Consider the following 12,975-nt stretch of genomic DNA (forward strand, 5'->3'; position numbering starts at 1 on the left):
TTTCTAAAAAAAAAAAAATCCCCCCCTTTCCCACCTTAATTCACAATGACAAAAAAATATTGTTGTCTACAAATTCTTTTTTTTTGTTTGATAATGCAGAGTAAGAAGCAGAGGACCAGCGGCTCCTCTTCGGACACAACTGAAAGGCCACAGCCAGAGGTCAAAAATACAAAGATCTGTCCACCAAAGAAGTCAAAGGAGGTCTCCCCGTCCCCACCACCAAACACGAAGGCGGTCTCTCCACACTTTCCACAGATGAAGAGGGTCTCTGCCCAGCAGGACACAAGGAAGAAGAGAGACATCTCTCCACCGCAGAAGAAGAGGGACATCTCTCCCCTGCAGAAGAAGAGGGACATCTCTCCCCCGCTGAGGAAGAGGGACAGCTCTCCCCCTCAGAAGAAGAAGAGGGACATCTCTCCCCTGCAGAAGAAGAGGGACATCTCTCCCCCGCAGAAGAAGCGGGATATCTCTCCCCTGCAGAAAAAGAGGAATGTCTCTCCCCCTCAGAAGAAGAGGGACATCTCTCCCCCTCAGAAGAGGGATGTCTCTCGCCCGCTGAAGAAGAGGGACGTCTCTCCACCACAGAAGAAGCGGGACGTCTCTCCCCCTCAGAAGAACAGGGATGTCTCTCCCCCTCAGAAGAAGAGAGCTTCCCCTCAAAAGAAGAAGCGGGAGGCCTCTCCCCCGCTAAAGAAGCCTGTTAAACCTCCCCAGGAGTCCTGGGCCAGCCGAATAGCTTCCTCCTTCTTCAGCCCTCCTGCCAGAGAGATGATGAGATGTAAGCGCTATACTGACATGGCTCACACAGAATGCCCAAAGTACAGTATAGCAATGGGCTATTCAATTGGAGACCCGAGGGCCACATGCGGCCCAGATGCAGTCCACATGCGGCCCAGGCATGGCCCCCAACTGAAGCAGTATACATTTCAGTTTTGTTACTGCAGTACAACACATTATTTGCTTGTGAATCTTCTGCTTGTCTTATACATTCACATTCAATGTGGTTAAGTTTTAGGTTAGAGGAACATGTTTAAAATTTGTTTGTGGACTACTGATTTTAAGTGTCATTTCAGTGGTCGTGATGTCTGAAAATGTGCGGCCCGACTGCAGTTCTTGGTTTCGAAATGTGGCCCAGATGAAATTCTAATTGAATAGCCCTGGTATAGCATGTCTGATTATCACTGATAATGGTCACTGGTAAGACCTTTTAGAATTAGTTCATTTGGGCATTTACACAAAACAATGTCTGGGTAACACTTTTTGCATAGCTGTTTCAGGGCCTTTGAGCCATTCAAAATACAGCGTCATAAATTTGCTGTTACCTGAATGGCAATGACAGAGTCATAGTGCATTACTAAAAGGCCCTCTGTTATGCCATTGTAGAGTAGTACTTAGTAGTAACCTTTCAATGGCTATTACAGCGTGCCACTGGTGGTAAGGACTGCATTGTGGGCCTACAGCAAGCATTTCAGCTGTTTATTCCTCTGAGACATTTTTGTACTTTCTGATCTTCAGCTGCAGCGAGGTCGCCAATAGCTTTGTCACCTGCCACCCCCCTCCGGGCAGTGGTGTGCCTCTCTCCGGAGGCCCTGCCCCCTCCATCACCTGACCTGGAGATGCCCAAATCGGCCACTGCTGGCATAACAGCCTCCTCATTCTACAAGCCTGCTGCTGCTGCTGCTGCAGCTGGAGGCAAGTCGAGGGCCAACGGAAACGGAAAAGAGAAGCTGAAGACCCCCTCCCTGCCAGCCCTGCCCACGCCCATCGGCAAGACCCCCTCCCTCGCCAGCAGCCGCAGGTCCAACACTGCAGAGGTACGTGCATTGCAGTGGGCCTGGCATGCAACATGCTGTGGGGTACTTTGAACAGTGGAGGAAACCAAACTCAAACTGATTTATATCCTTGACAATTTGAAAGGGATGACCCAAGGATTAGAAATGCTTGTTGTGATTGAATAATCCCATGGTATTTCATCTTGCAGTCATCAAAAAGGCAGTAATTATGTGATCCATTAACTAACTTTGTAATGAAAGAGGATGTTCCTCTTAATCCCTTAGCGCAATGCTATAACCTTACTGTCACCAAAATTGTAATGGCTATGTCTTAATCTGTTACTTAAGGCTCTCGGTACTCTCATAGCAATGTTGTTATGATGTAGTTGAGCATTTTCAGCAAATAGTGAATAGTCCCGCCGGCGACCCCATCTGCAGTAAGAGGTTACGTTCTGCAGTGAACATCTATCGGATAAAAACAATACATAAATAGTGGTAATTCACACTGATTTGACCATTAGACATTCTGATTATTCTGATGGTTCTTGTGTTGTGTCCCATCCTATCCCATCCTGCAGTGCCAGCTTGCTGACCTGAGTCCTGGGTGCTCCCCGGTGCATTCACTGGTGGAGGCTCACCTGACCTCCACGGCGCTGCAGAGGTCATCAGAGGGCTCCCCCTTCAAGCCCCTGGACCTGGACCAGCAGCTGAGGGACTTCGTCAAGGCCAATGAGGGGGCCTGGGGCGGCGTCTCAGAACAAGGCCTCTCCGACAACTCCATGGCAACCCTCAGCCAGTCCTCACAGCTGTCAGCCAAAAACGTGGCTATACTCTACTCTCAAATGGAGGTTTGGATTATTGCACACATTCACAGCCATATCTGTTGTTACATTGGGGTCTCCAGACAACACGTTTTTAATGGAAATCTTGCAGCTCTAGCACGTCTGTAACTGCCAGTCTTGCAGTAAAGAAATCTTTCCATCAAGAGTCTTGCTAAAAATCACAGCAGTTCACAGTGAAATTTAGGTGGTCAGAGAGTTGCATTATTTTTTCTGCTGGAAGACGGAATCAAGATTTGCTTGTTGAATTTCAAAAGGCAGTTTTACACTATTCTAAGGCAAAGGTTATTCACTAGTCATAGAACATCTGTTGTCTTAAGTTTAAACAGGGAAAATACATTTTCTGCCTTTTACTAAATCCTGTTGAGATTACCTGTAACGTAACCAGTATTTGTTTCATATATTCTTTATCGTGTAATATTGTCCTATGTGGTGTAGATGTTAAATGAAAACGTTTTCATTTTAGAAAACACCTGCTTGCAATAGGAGACGTGAGAACATTGACACATCGTTGCACTCAGATGAGAACGTTAACACGTCATTGCAATCTGGTGAGTGTGCTACACTTCTTTCTATGAAGGAAATGGGTGGATGTTTTTGCTGGTCCTTAGGTTTTCCCTTGTGCAGCAACAAACGCCAATTTGAAACCGCGGGGATGCTTAACAAAGATGTTATTTACAGCCTAGCTAGGATTGAGGCATGACCTAAACAACGTGGCTCCTCAATTTTCGAGCTATAATTACCAGTGTGGATGCTTTTGTTGTTTTCCAGATTTACACGTCAGGCAATGTTGCAATCATTCACTATTTTTGGTCACAGCTGAAAATAGTTACTGTAGTGTAAACCTTTCTGAAAACTATGTGAATTGGTACTTATACGTAGTGCAAATAAACAAGCCAGGGGTCCATTTCTCAAAAGCGTAGTTGTTAGCAATTCGCAAATTGCATCACAACCAACAAAGTAGCTAACGTAGTTAGCAACTACGCTTTCGAGAAATGCACCCCAGCACAGGCAGAATCAGCAGCAGACGTTCTTATCCTCACAACATTGTATGGTACAAGTTAAGGCTCTTTTCCACTACCGGTTTTCGGGTAAGGCCTACAGTTCGACAAAGCCAGACTCGGTTGCCACTTTTTGTTTTTCGATTGAGCTGTGTCATGCTCAATCGAAAAGCAAAAAGTGGCGGCTGAGTCGCGCTGTGTTAAGCTGTAGGCCTACCAGAAAACCGGCAGTGGAAAAGAGCCAGGTGGGGTTGCAGGTTAACCATTTTAAGAAAATGTACTATTATGACATCACGTTGGGGGTTCCGCCGGCTCATAGGAGTGTATGTAGAATCTGGGGGAGTTCCCCCAACGTGATGTCATACCTGCAACCCCAACTTTAAGAGGCAATGCAAGGCCTGAAGTCTTCCTTTTGGTGGTGCTGTTCCCACTGTAGGCCCCAGCTATGAGCGCATGGGCTCACAGACCAACAACATCAGCTGCCAGTCAGACAAAGAGAGGGAAGAGGATGGTGATGCTGACAACAAAGAGGAAGAAGAAGGAGAGAAGCAGGAGAGGAGGGCTGTGCCAAGAGCCAAGGCCCTGAAGATGAAGCCCAGGAAACTCTTCAAAGGGAAAGACAAATGTACGTTTGAGCTACATGCAGCCACCTGAAAACAGGTCATGTTAATTAATTATTCATGTGGTTATTTATGTTTTATTATTCAGCATATGCTCTTATTCAAAGCAGCTTCCTTTACAGTGAAGGTGTACTTTATCGGCCTCTGGGCACCAAGAATGAAATGTAAGAAATGGTAGTCGCATCTTCTGAAATGAAGAGTTTGTGCGCACAAATGTGCTTCCTAATAGCTGTAGCCGCACGACAGGTCTCTTTAATCGGCTGCATTGCATTGTACTTTAAGCAGCGTACTTGAAGCAAGCAGCAGAGGAGCAGAGCAGCTCGGATGAGGAGGCTGAGGAGGAGGAAGAGGGGGCGCAGAAGGTGCAGGCTGTTCAGGAGAGGAAGAGGAGGAGGGTGGTGCGCACCACCAACAAAACCTACTTCACCAACCAGACTCACACCACAAGCACAGGTCGGAATCAGGCCATCTTCTAGTCACTATATACTCTATGAAGAGCTCTTCCAAAAGCCATACGTGTGTCTGGTTTTTTTTTTTTTGGTTAACATTCAGAAATGACACAATTTTATTGTTCTTCTCTGAAAAATACAGTATAATTAAAAACAGGAAATGAAAGAAGGAAAAGACTGGTGCAGTTCCAATTAACTTGACACGACCTTCAAAACAGTGTTATGTGTTCGGGAGTGATTGAAATTAGGGGTGGGCGGTATGGACGGTATACTATCGTAAAAGGTATTTTTTCCATCAAGGTATGGATTTTGGCCATACCGTTCTACCGTGATATAGTACATTGCATCCTACAGATGGCAGTATAGACAGCGTTTTGAACATCCACCCGACTGACTGCTCAACTCAAGTTGTAGCAATGTGGTTGTAGAGAAACAGCACAATCATTTCCTTTGAATAAGCTTCAAGTGTAAAATGTATGGTTAGTGTAGTGAACTATTGTCTGAAATGGTATGTGATGGCAACACATTTCGATTCTGGACTCCACAATTTACTGGGCACGAAATGCAAGCTAACTAGCTAACAGCCCAAGTCATTCATGTCTATGCTGGTGTCTGACAAAATGTGCTTATTTGTGCCAACATTGGTTGCCTTACATTTAACACATTGCGCCAGCCGTAACAGCTGTATGTTACTGTTTCCAGTTGAGATAATACCATTCATGATATCTGACTGGGTGTTAGTAACTAAAATGACTGTTCACTGTTTAAAATGTGGCATTAGCGATTTCGCTAACGTTAGCACGCTAACCGCTGGTGCAGTGATTGAAAGCTGCCATTGCCATTCAAATGCATTAGTTCTGCAATGCATCATGTGAAAGTTCGTTTTTCTAAACTTTAACAATGACAGCTTAAACCATTATGCTTGGCATAATCACAGATGCAAGCACACATTTCAAATTTACCATAAACAACTCCATAAATAGTAAAAAAGGTGCAATGAAAGATGTAGTTGATACAATCCACGTTCAGTTCTATTTACTCTCAATGTGTTCAGTTTGACACCCCTCCCTTTTCCCCTTCTCTGCCGTAGTTTAACCCCTTCGACACTTGGTGAAATTGACAGTGTTCTATTGGGTAGCATTGCATTGCATTGCAAAATGCATTTTACATAGGCTAGTTTTTGTTTGTTTTTAAAAAATGTAATGGCAAGAATTCACAAATATATGAAAGGACATTGTGTCATTTCCAAAAATCAAATGCAAAGGTTAAAAAAATGTTGGGGTTTTTTGGTCATTTTGCAACGCTTCAATTTTAAACAAATGAACAATACCGTGATATATACCGTGATATATACCGTGACTAAAATTATACCGAGGTATACATTTTTGGCCATATCGCCCACCCCTATTTGAAATGTTTATTTCCCTACGTAATCTATCTTACAGTACTGTACGTAGGTAAATCACAAGGCATCTTTGCACCAAGACAAAGTTTACAGTCATTTGTTTTCCTCAACCACCAAACCTGGAGCACATTTCCACGTAAAGTTTCAGTATTTCAGTGTTAGCAATTCCTATTTGTGTGAGTGGAAGAGCTACCTGTGTGATGATCAGAGCTCTGTAAATTCACACCAGCCAACCAGCCAAATACTGGTGAAATTTCAGTTTGGCTGGTAGAAAAGACAAACTTACTAGGCACTTTAACCCATTAGTGAGTGTGTGTTTGGCTGGTAAGATTAACATCATCTACGTTTTGGCTGGTGAGGAAAAAAGTTTATTTTTGGCTCTGGTGATGATGTATTGTGATGTTGTCTGTCTCTGTGGTGGCAGAGGAAAACGTGGCGGTGGAGATGTCATCTCACATGGTGGCCAGCAGCTGTAGCACATGGAAGACAACAGCAGGCGCGCAGGGCGCAGGCGAGGAAGAGGAGTATGAGGAGGAGGAAGAGCAGTCCGTTACCAAGGAGATAATGAGCACCTCCACGGAGATGGGCTACGTCTGCCAAGAGTTCAGCACCGAGCTCACCAGGAAGATCCAGGTGAGACCTCAGAGGCAGGAGAGTGAACAGCCCCCGCTGGGTCTGCTAGCCCTTATGCTATGCCAGGGACAAGGGATTGGCCTCGGATTTAGTTGGGACAGTGTACCAGTCCTTGCTTCGCAAATTTATTTTTTTCAGACAATATATATATATTTTTTATTATACGTGACTGGGTTACCAGTTAGTTACCACACATTTTGACAAGCACTGATTAATTAGCAGCCTTTCATAGTCACCAGTTAGCAGTCTCAAAGGACCACTAACGACATACAGTACATATTTGTATATTATAGTGTTGTGCAACCTCCTCCTGTAGACTCATATCCACAAGTGCGCAGTACTGATCAGCAAGCTGGCTCTGTCCTTTGTCTGCTATACTATACTGCCCTACAATTTCAGAACGCAGTATAATTCAAAATGCCAAACTGAGAAAAAAGGCTTTAAAGTTTCCTTTCTGTCCACGCGACTGTGTTGGAGGTAAAGTGGTGATGACACTTCCATATAATACTTTTTTATGGTGAAAATTTATGCACGCAAGAAAAAAGCAAAAAAACCAACATTCTCATTACTTTTTAGCTGAAAAAGCATTATACTGCGCTCTGTTGTGGTATTACTGTCTACACCAAAACCACGGTGTCAATGGAGAAGTGCAGTATAATTCGCATTATACTGCGTTCTTGGCTAGTAACACGTAACCTCCTAAAACCAAAAAGCGCAGTATAATCGTTTTTTATCGTTTTTTTCTGAAACGGGACCAAGTTGGGCCAAAAAATTTTAACACAAGAAAAAGAAGGTATTTTAAAGCCAATTTCCGGTCTAAACCCATTTTCGACCATTTTCAAGATACTGCGTTCTGATATTGTAGGGCAGTATATGGGTCCATGGGGGATGCTAGGGCATTGTATCTGTATCACATGAGGAGATGCAGGATGATCCAATGAAGTCATATTCCTGTGTCAGGTTTTATGTGTCATGCAGGCCGGGTGTCCTTGGGTAGCACTCAAAACAGATGAGTTCACTGAGTCTTTCTGTTCCGTAATGACGTGTTATGAGGAGATTCCCCTGCAGTGCTATACTGTGCCGACTTTTATGGGTCGGATATGATTAGGGCTCAGTGTTTCCCCCAGAAAATTGGTTAGTCAAGGTGGTGAGGCTTCGAGTCTGTCCCTGGGGGGCGGCGTGGCGTGGCGGGGGGGGGGGGGGGGGGGGGGGGCACTCGCGATGTCACGCGGGGGGGAGGTGTTGGCGGGGTTTGATGTCACGCACGGCACGAATACTGTTTGGGGAGGGGGGGTTGAATAATAACAAAGCTGTGTAGAACTGGAAAATATGTATTTATTGACCTGCCATATCAAAACTATTTACAGAAGCTGAAAAGAAAAATGTAACAAAAAGTGCAGTGCAGGTTGTTTACATTAACGAAAAAGAGAAACCAAATGGAGTGCAAAATTGACTGGCTACCTATGACTACCTATGGCACATTTTGCAAGTCTTGTCCTTGCAGGCCATCCTTCTCGGTTTTTCAAAAAAGAGTTCCAGTGCCCTGTTGTAATTAAACTGCCCTACTGGTGGCCCATTTATGCTAATTCTGCTGCTGACGTCATAGTGCTGCCCCCTGGTGGTGATCTACCGCTGCTGGTGGACAACCTGGGCTTGGAGCCATTGAAACCCATTCAAAACTTCATTTTTTCGATCTGACACAGAATGTTTTTTAATTATACCTAAAGACACACCATTGGACTTGTTTAAAAGCTGAGAACCTCAGCTTTCCATAACTGAAAGCGGTATTTTCCTAGCATCTACCAATCCGAAGGTAGCCCACTTTAAGTGCGGAATTACTTTTCTAAAGATAGCGTTTTGTTTCCTTGGAAACGGACGAGGTTTATGTGTTACGCATACGCTATTTGACTCGGTTTTGCACTATTATGGATGAATTTCTAATCTTGACATGTTAATGGACAATCTATGCGAATTTCATAATGTGTTTTTATGTGATATGGGAGTAAATGTGTTTACATCCCGTCTGGGATTTGTTAAACTAGCTGGCCCGCTAGTTAGCTAGCAAGTGCTAGGTCTCTACACTACATCATGTCAAAAGTGGAAAGATTTGCCGACACTCAAGGCTGTGGATATAATGAACTGGTTCTGTGAATGTTCTCAGAATGTTTTGCTTGACAAATTGCTGATATTATAGCATTACATCCAAATCCTGGTGTTTCTTTGTTTATGCTTGGGCCATTGAGACAGATCGATTCTAATATCTATTACCAGAGAGAGTTTTATTTCTGCTATTACTTACTTGCTAGCTAACTAGCGAACTAGCTAACAAATCCCAGACGGGCGTACTGTTAACACATTTTACTCCCATGTTACATAAAAACGCATTTTGAAACTCGCACAGCTTGTCCATTAGAATGTCAAGATTAGAAATTCATCCATAATAATGCAAACCCGAGTCAAATAGCGTATGCGTAACACATAAACCGCGTCCGTTTCCAAGGAAACAAAACGCTATCTTTAGAAAAGTAATTCTGCACTTAAAGTAGGCTACCTTCGGATTGGTAGATGCTAGGAAAATACCGTTTTCAGGTATGGAAAGCTGAGGTTCTCAGCTTTTAAACAAGACCCATGGTGTGTCTTAAGGTCTAATTAAAAATATTCTGTCGAACATCGAACAAATGTACTTTTGAATGGGTTTCAATGGCTCCAAGCCAGGGTTGTCCACCATTTCAAATTCGCGCGCTCCAGTGAAGGGGCATTCTGACGTAACTGCAACCAAAGAATTGAAAATTAAAATTGTTTCAAAATATGGCCTCGAGGATGGACACACATGGCGTAGTAATAAATCCGACCACTAGGTGTCACCATTTAGTCCAACCGATGTTGTCCTAGTGCCTGCGCTTGAACATGCATTACAACTTTTTTTTTTTTTGCCCTCGGACGCATTTTTTTTTATTTTTATTTTTTTTAGGGAACGTAGCCAAGGCGGGGGTGGGGTTTAGTCAAGGCGGCCGCCTTGATAAGAAAGCGCTGGGGGAAAGCCTGGGGCTCATTACTTCAGCTGACATGAAGAGACGCGTAGGTGTGAAGATCTGCCTGTCTGCCATCTCTGCTCCTGTCCACAGCCTGGTGGAGTGCCTCTCTATGGTTACCAAGCAGCCATGTTATGGTGGAAGAATGTTTTAAAGATTGCTATTGTTTTCATATTCATAGACCCCTTTTAAAAGGTGTGATTTGTGTTCGAGGGCTCTGATTCAAGAGCAATGAAGATATTTAATTTAATTTGTACAAAATGCAATGTATCTCACTCTGTGTGTGTGTGTGTGTGTGCGCGTGCGTGTGTGCGTGTGTGTCCAGAAACGCTCGGAGAAGATGGAGTTGTACAATAAGCAGTCCCTGAAGACCGTGCAGCAGCATATGGCCTCCGTCAGCCAGCAGATGCACAAGCTCAGGTGTGTTGTCACTGTCTTATAGGGATGCACCGATACCAATACTGGTATCGGTATCGGCACCCGATACTGCTCATTATACTCGTACTCGTACTCGTACTCGTCAAGCACTTGCCGATACCAGGAACGATACTGCTATTACACAAAACAATGCAAAATCTTGTCACGTTCTGTGGACTTGAAAGCAGCATGGAAAAAAGTGCCACCTCATACATTTACTAACATTTAAATCTACATGGAAATGGACAATAAAAATATCACAGGTGGAAAAAAACAAGGCCATGCATTTATTTTCATTGTTTTTTGGTGGTAAAAGGTATCGGTACTCGGTATCAGCAAGTACACACATTAATGTACTCGTACTTGTATCGGTTTTCAAAAAAGTGGTATTGGTGCATCCCTACTGTCTTATGGGAGCCCAGTCTCGCAAAAAAATCAATTATATGCTTCGTCGTGCCATCACGATACAGGTAGCCTCGTTTTTTGTGGTTGGGCAACGCTCGCTGTCGTCTGTAGGCTACGAGAGTGAGAGAGTGGGAGAGAGCTCCCGAGCAGTGTGCATTCCGGGAGGGGAACCCTGTCGTCGTGTCAGCTTCATGTCATCTCTCCCTTCCTCCAACGTTGTCCCTAACCCTAAACCTAACCATAACCCTAAATCGCTTGTTTGAAATGTTTGATTACCGTATGAAACTAGCGAGTCCCGTTTCCAGTTACCCTTCACTCACACTTGATTGTTGACGTCCGTTCCCATTATTCTTCCCCCCAGAACCAAACTACCCCAATTGTCAATTCCCCCTTTCGTCACCCAACCACGACAAACGAGGCCATATCGTGACGGCACCACGAAGCTTATAGTTGATTTGTTCTGGGGTTTTTTTTCGTAAGGATTTCACGAATCGCACGAGATACGGTTGCTTATGGACAGGATATGAAGCAGATCTGGAGTGTGTGTGTGTGTGTGTGTGTGTGTGTGCTGCAGTGTTTACATGATGTTTTCAAAGCAAAATTAAGTTTTCGGAATTAAATGGTCAATGGAGAAGAATCTGACCTCTTCAAATCTATTTTGTCTATTAATACTTCTCACATCTAAATTGACTTTAGGAGTGTTAATCAAATCACTCATTTAACGATGTTATTTGTTTGTGTGGCACCAGAGTCCAGCGGGTGGAGAAGGTGAGGCAGGCCCTGCTGGAGGAGATCAGCAGTCTGGAGCAGGACGACAACGCCCTGAAGAGCATGGAGAAGGAGCTGACGGTGGGCACTGCAGACACCCCACTCTCCTCTCCTCTCCTCCCCTCCCCTCCCCTCCCCTCTCCTCTACTGCTCTCTCCTTCCCTTTCCTTTCCTCTCCTCTCCTCTCCTCTCCTCTACTGCTCTCTCCTCTCCTTTCCTCTCCTCCCCTACCCTCCCCTCTCCTCTCCTCTCCTCTACTGCTCTCTCCTCTCCTCTCCTCTACTGCTCTGTCCTCTCCTCTCCTCTACTGCTCTCTCCTCTCCTCTCCTCTACTGCTCTGTCCTCTCCTCTCCTCTCCTCTCCTCTACTGCTCTCTCCTCTCCTCTACTGCTCTGTCCTCTCCTCTCCTCTCCTCTACTGCTCTCTCTTCTCCTCTCCTCTCCTCTACTGCTCTCTCCTCTCCTCTACTGCTCTCTCCTCTCCTCTCCTCTGCTCTCCTCTCCTCTCCTCTCCTCTCTACAATAATCCTGCTCTGCTCATCTGTTCAGCTCTTCTCTTCTCTTCTCTTCTCTTCTCTTCTCTTCTCTTCTCTGCTCTGCTCTTCTCTTCTTTTCTCATCTCTCTGGTCTTCTCTTCCTGCATCTTCCCGTCTTATCTCTTCTCGTCTCTTCTCTTCTGCCCATTTCTCTGCTCTGTTTATCTCTGCTCTGCTCTCATCTCCTTTCCTCTCCTCTTCACTTCTCTTCATTCTTCTCCTTTTCTCCTCTCTTCTGTTCTTTCACACTGTGTGAGTTTGTGGTGCTCGGTGTGCAAGAGAAAGAGAGAGTGATTTCTACACCAGCTCCTGTCCTGAAGCACAAAATGAGATAAGTTGCAATTACTTTTCTTTCTCGCCTTGCTTTTTATAGATCCACTGGAAGAAGCAGTCCCTGGCGCTGCATTCCTACCAGGAGAGAGAATCTCGCAGGTGAGCTGGGGACACTCGATGTGGCCATACAGTCAGCAATGTACAAATTATTATTTAGCCCTATTTGTGCCCAGTGCCTTATCTATATGGCATGAGGACTTCTGGGGTGGCTGCGTCTTCATGGTTTATTGTATTTGTTGTGACTCTATGGAGTTTACTGGAGGCCTGGAAAATGTACTTACGTATGCAACACGGCAGGCAGCTGTGTGTTCTTATGTGCTTGTAGGAGTTAAGCAAAAACACTGAAAATGTGACATTATTGAATATTCCAAACAGGCTTAGGGACCATCTTCAGAGGTTTTCTTAGGAGCTCTTTTCGTGGAAATCTTCCAGGGTAATGTCATTTGTGAGATGCACAGTGTCTTTGTACCAGAGCAGGACTGGTTGAACCCTTTCTCCAAATGCCTAAGCACTTTTCGAATTGATGTGGGGTGGGAAATGTTCCCCTAAATCAGCGGTTCCCAAACTTTTTTCCCCGCGCACCCCCTTTTACATTTCAATGTGGCTCGTGCACCCCCTAAGAAAATGTTTCACAGCCGCACATTTTGGGCAATTCTCAGTTCCAATCGACCTGACGTTTTTTTAGTGCCATCATTACAATGAAACTTGTTGCATGACAAGTCTAGGAGATATAAATTACACTTCAGATGGATCCTTCCAGCATACG

The 12,975-nt window shown here is 44.6% G+C and overlaps 1 protein-coding gene across 1 annotated transcript in view; it reads left to right on the forward strand.

Annotated features, from left to right (window-relative positions):
* The window catches only part of sycp2 (synaptonemal complex protein 2), a 34,421-nt gene that overhangs the window by 18,542 nt on the left and 2,904 nt on the right, over window positions 1–12,975 (forward strand). The window contains exons 36-45 of the mRNA XM_063207817.1: window positions 100–778; window positions 1,516–1,814; window positions 2,351–2,620; window positions 3,078–3,162; window positions 4,049–4,237; window positions 4,515–4,685; window positions 6,511–6,719; window positions 10,077–10,171; window positions 11,323–11,422; window positions 12,250–12,308. Coding sequence (XP_063063887.1) covers window positions 100–778; window positions 1,516–1,814; window positions 2,351–2,620; window positions 3,078–3,162; window positions 4,049–4,237; window positions 4,515–4,685; window positions 6,511–6,719; window positions 10,077–10,171; window positions 11,323–11,422; window positions 12,250–12,308 — 2,156 coding nt within the window. The remainder of the gene's footprint in view (window positions 1–99; window positions 779–1,515; window positions 1,815–2,350; window positions 2,621–3,077; window positions 3,163–4,048; window positions 4,238–4,514; window positions 4,686–6,510; window positions 6,720–10,076; window positions 10,172–11,322; window positions 11,423–12,249; window positions 12,309–12,975) is intronic.

The sequence above is a fragment of the Engraulis encrasicolus genome, chromosome 10, assembly GCF_034702125.1.
Source record: "Engraulis encrasicolus isolate BLACKSEA-1 chromosome 10, IST_EnEncr_1.0, whole genome shotgun sequence".
Taxonomy (NCBI): domain Eukaryota; kingdom Metazoa; phylum Chordata; class Actinopteri; order Clupeiformes; family Engraulidae; genus Engraulis; species Engraulis encrasicolus.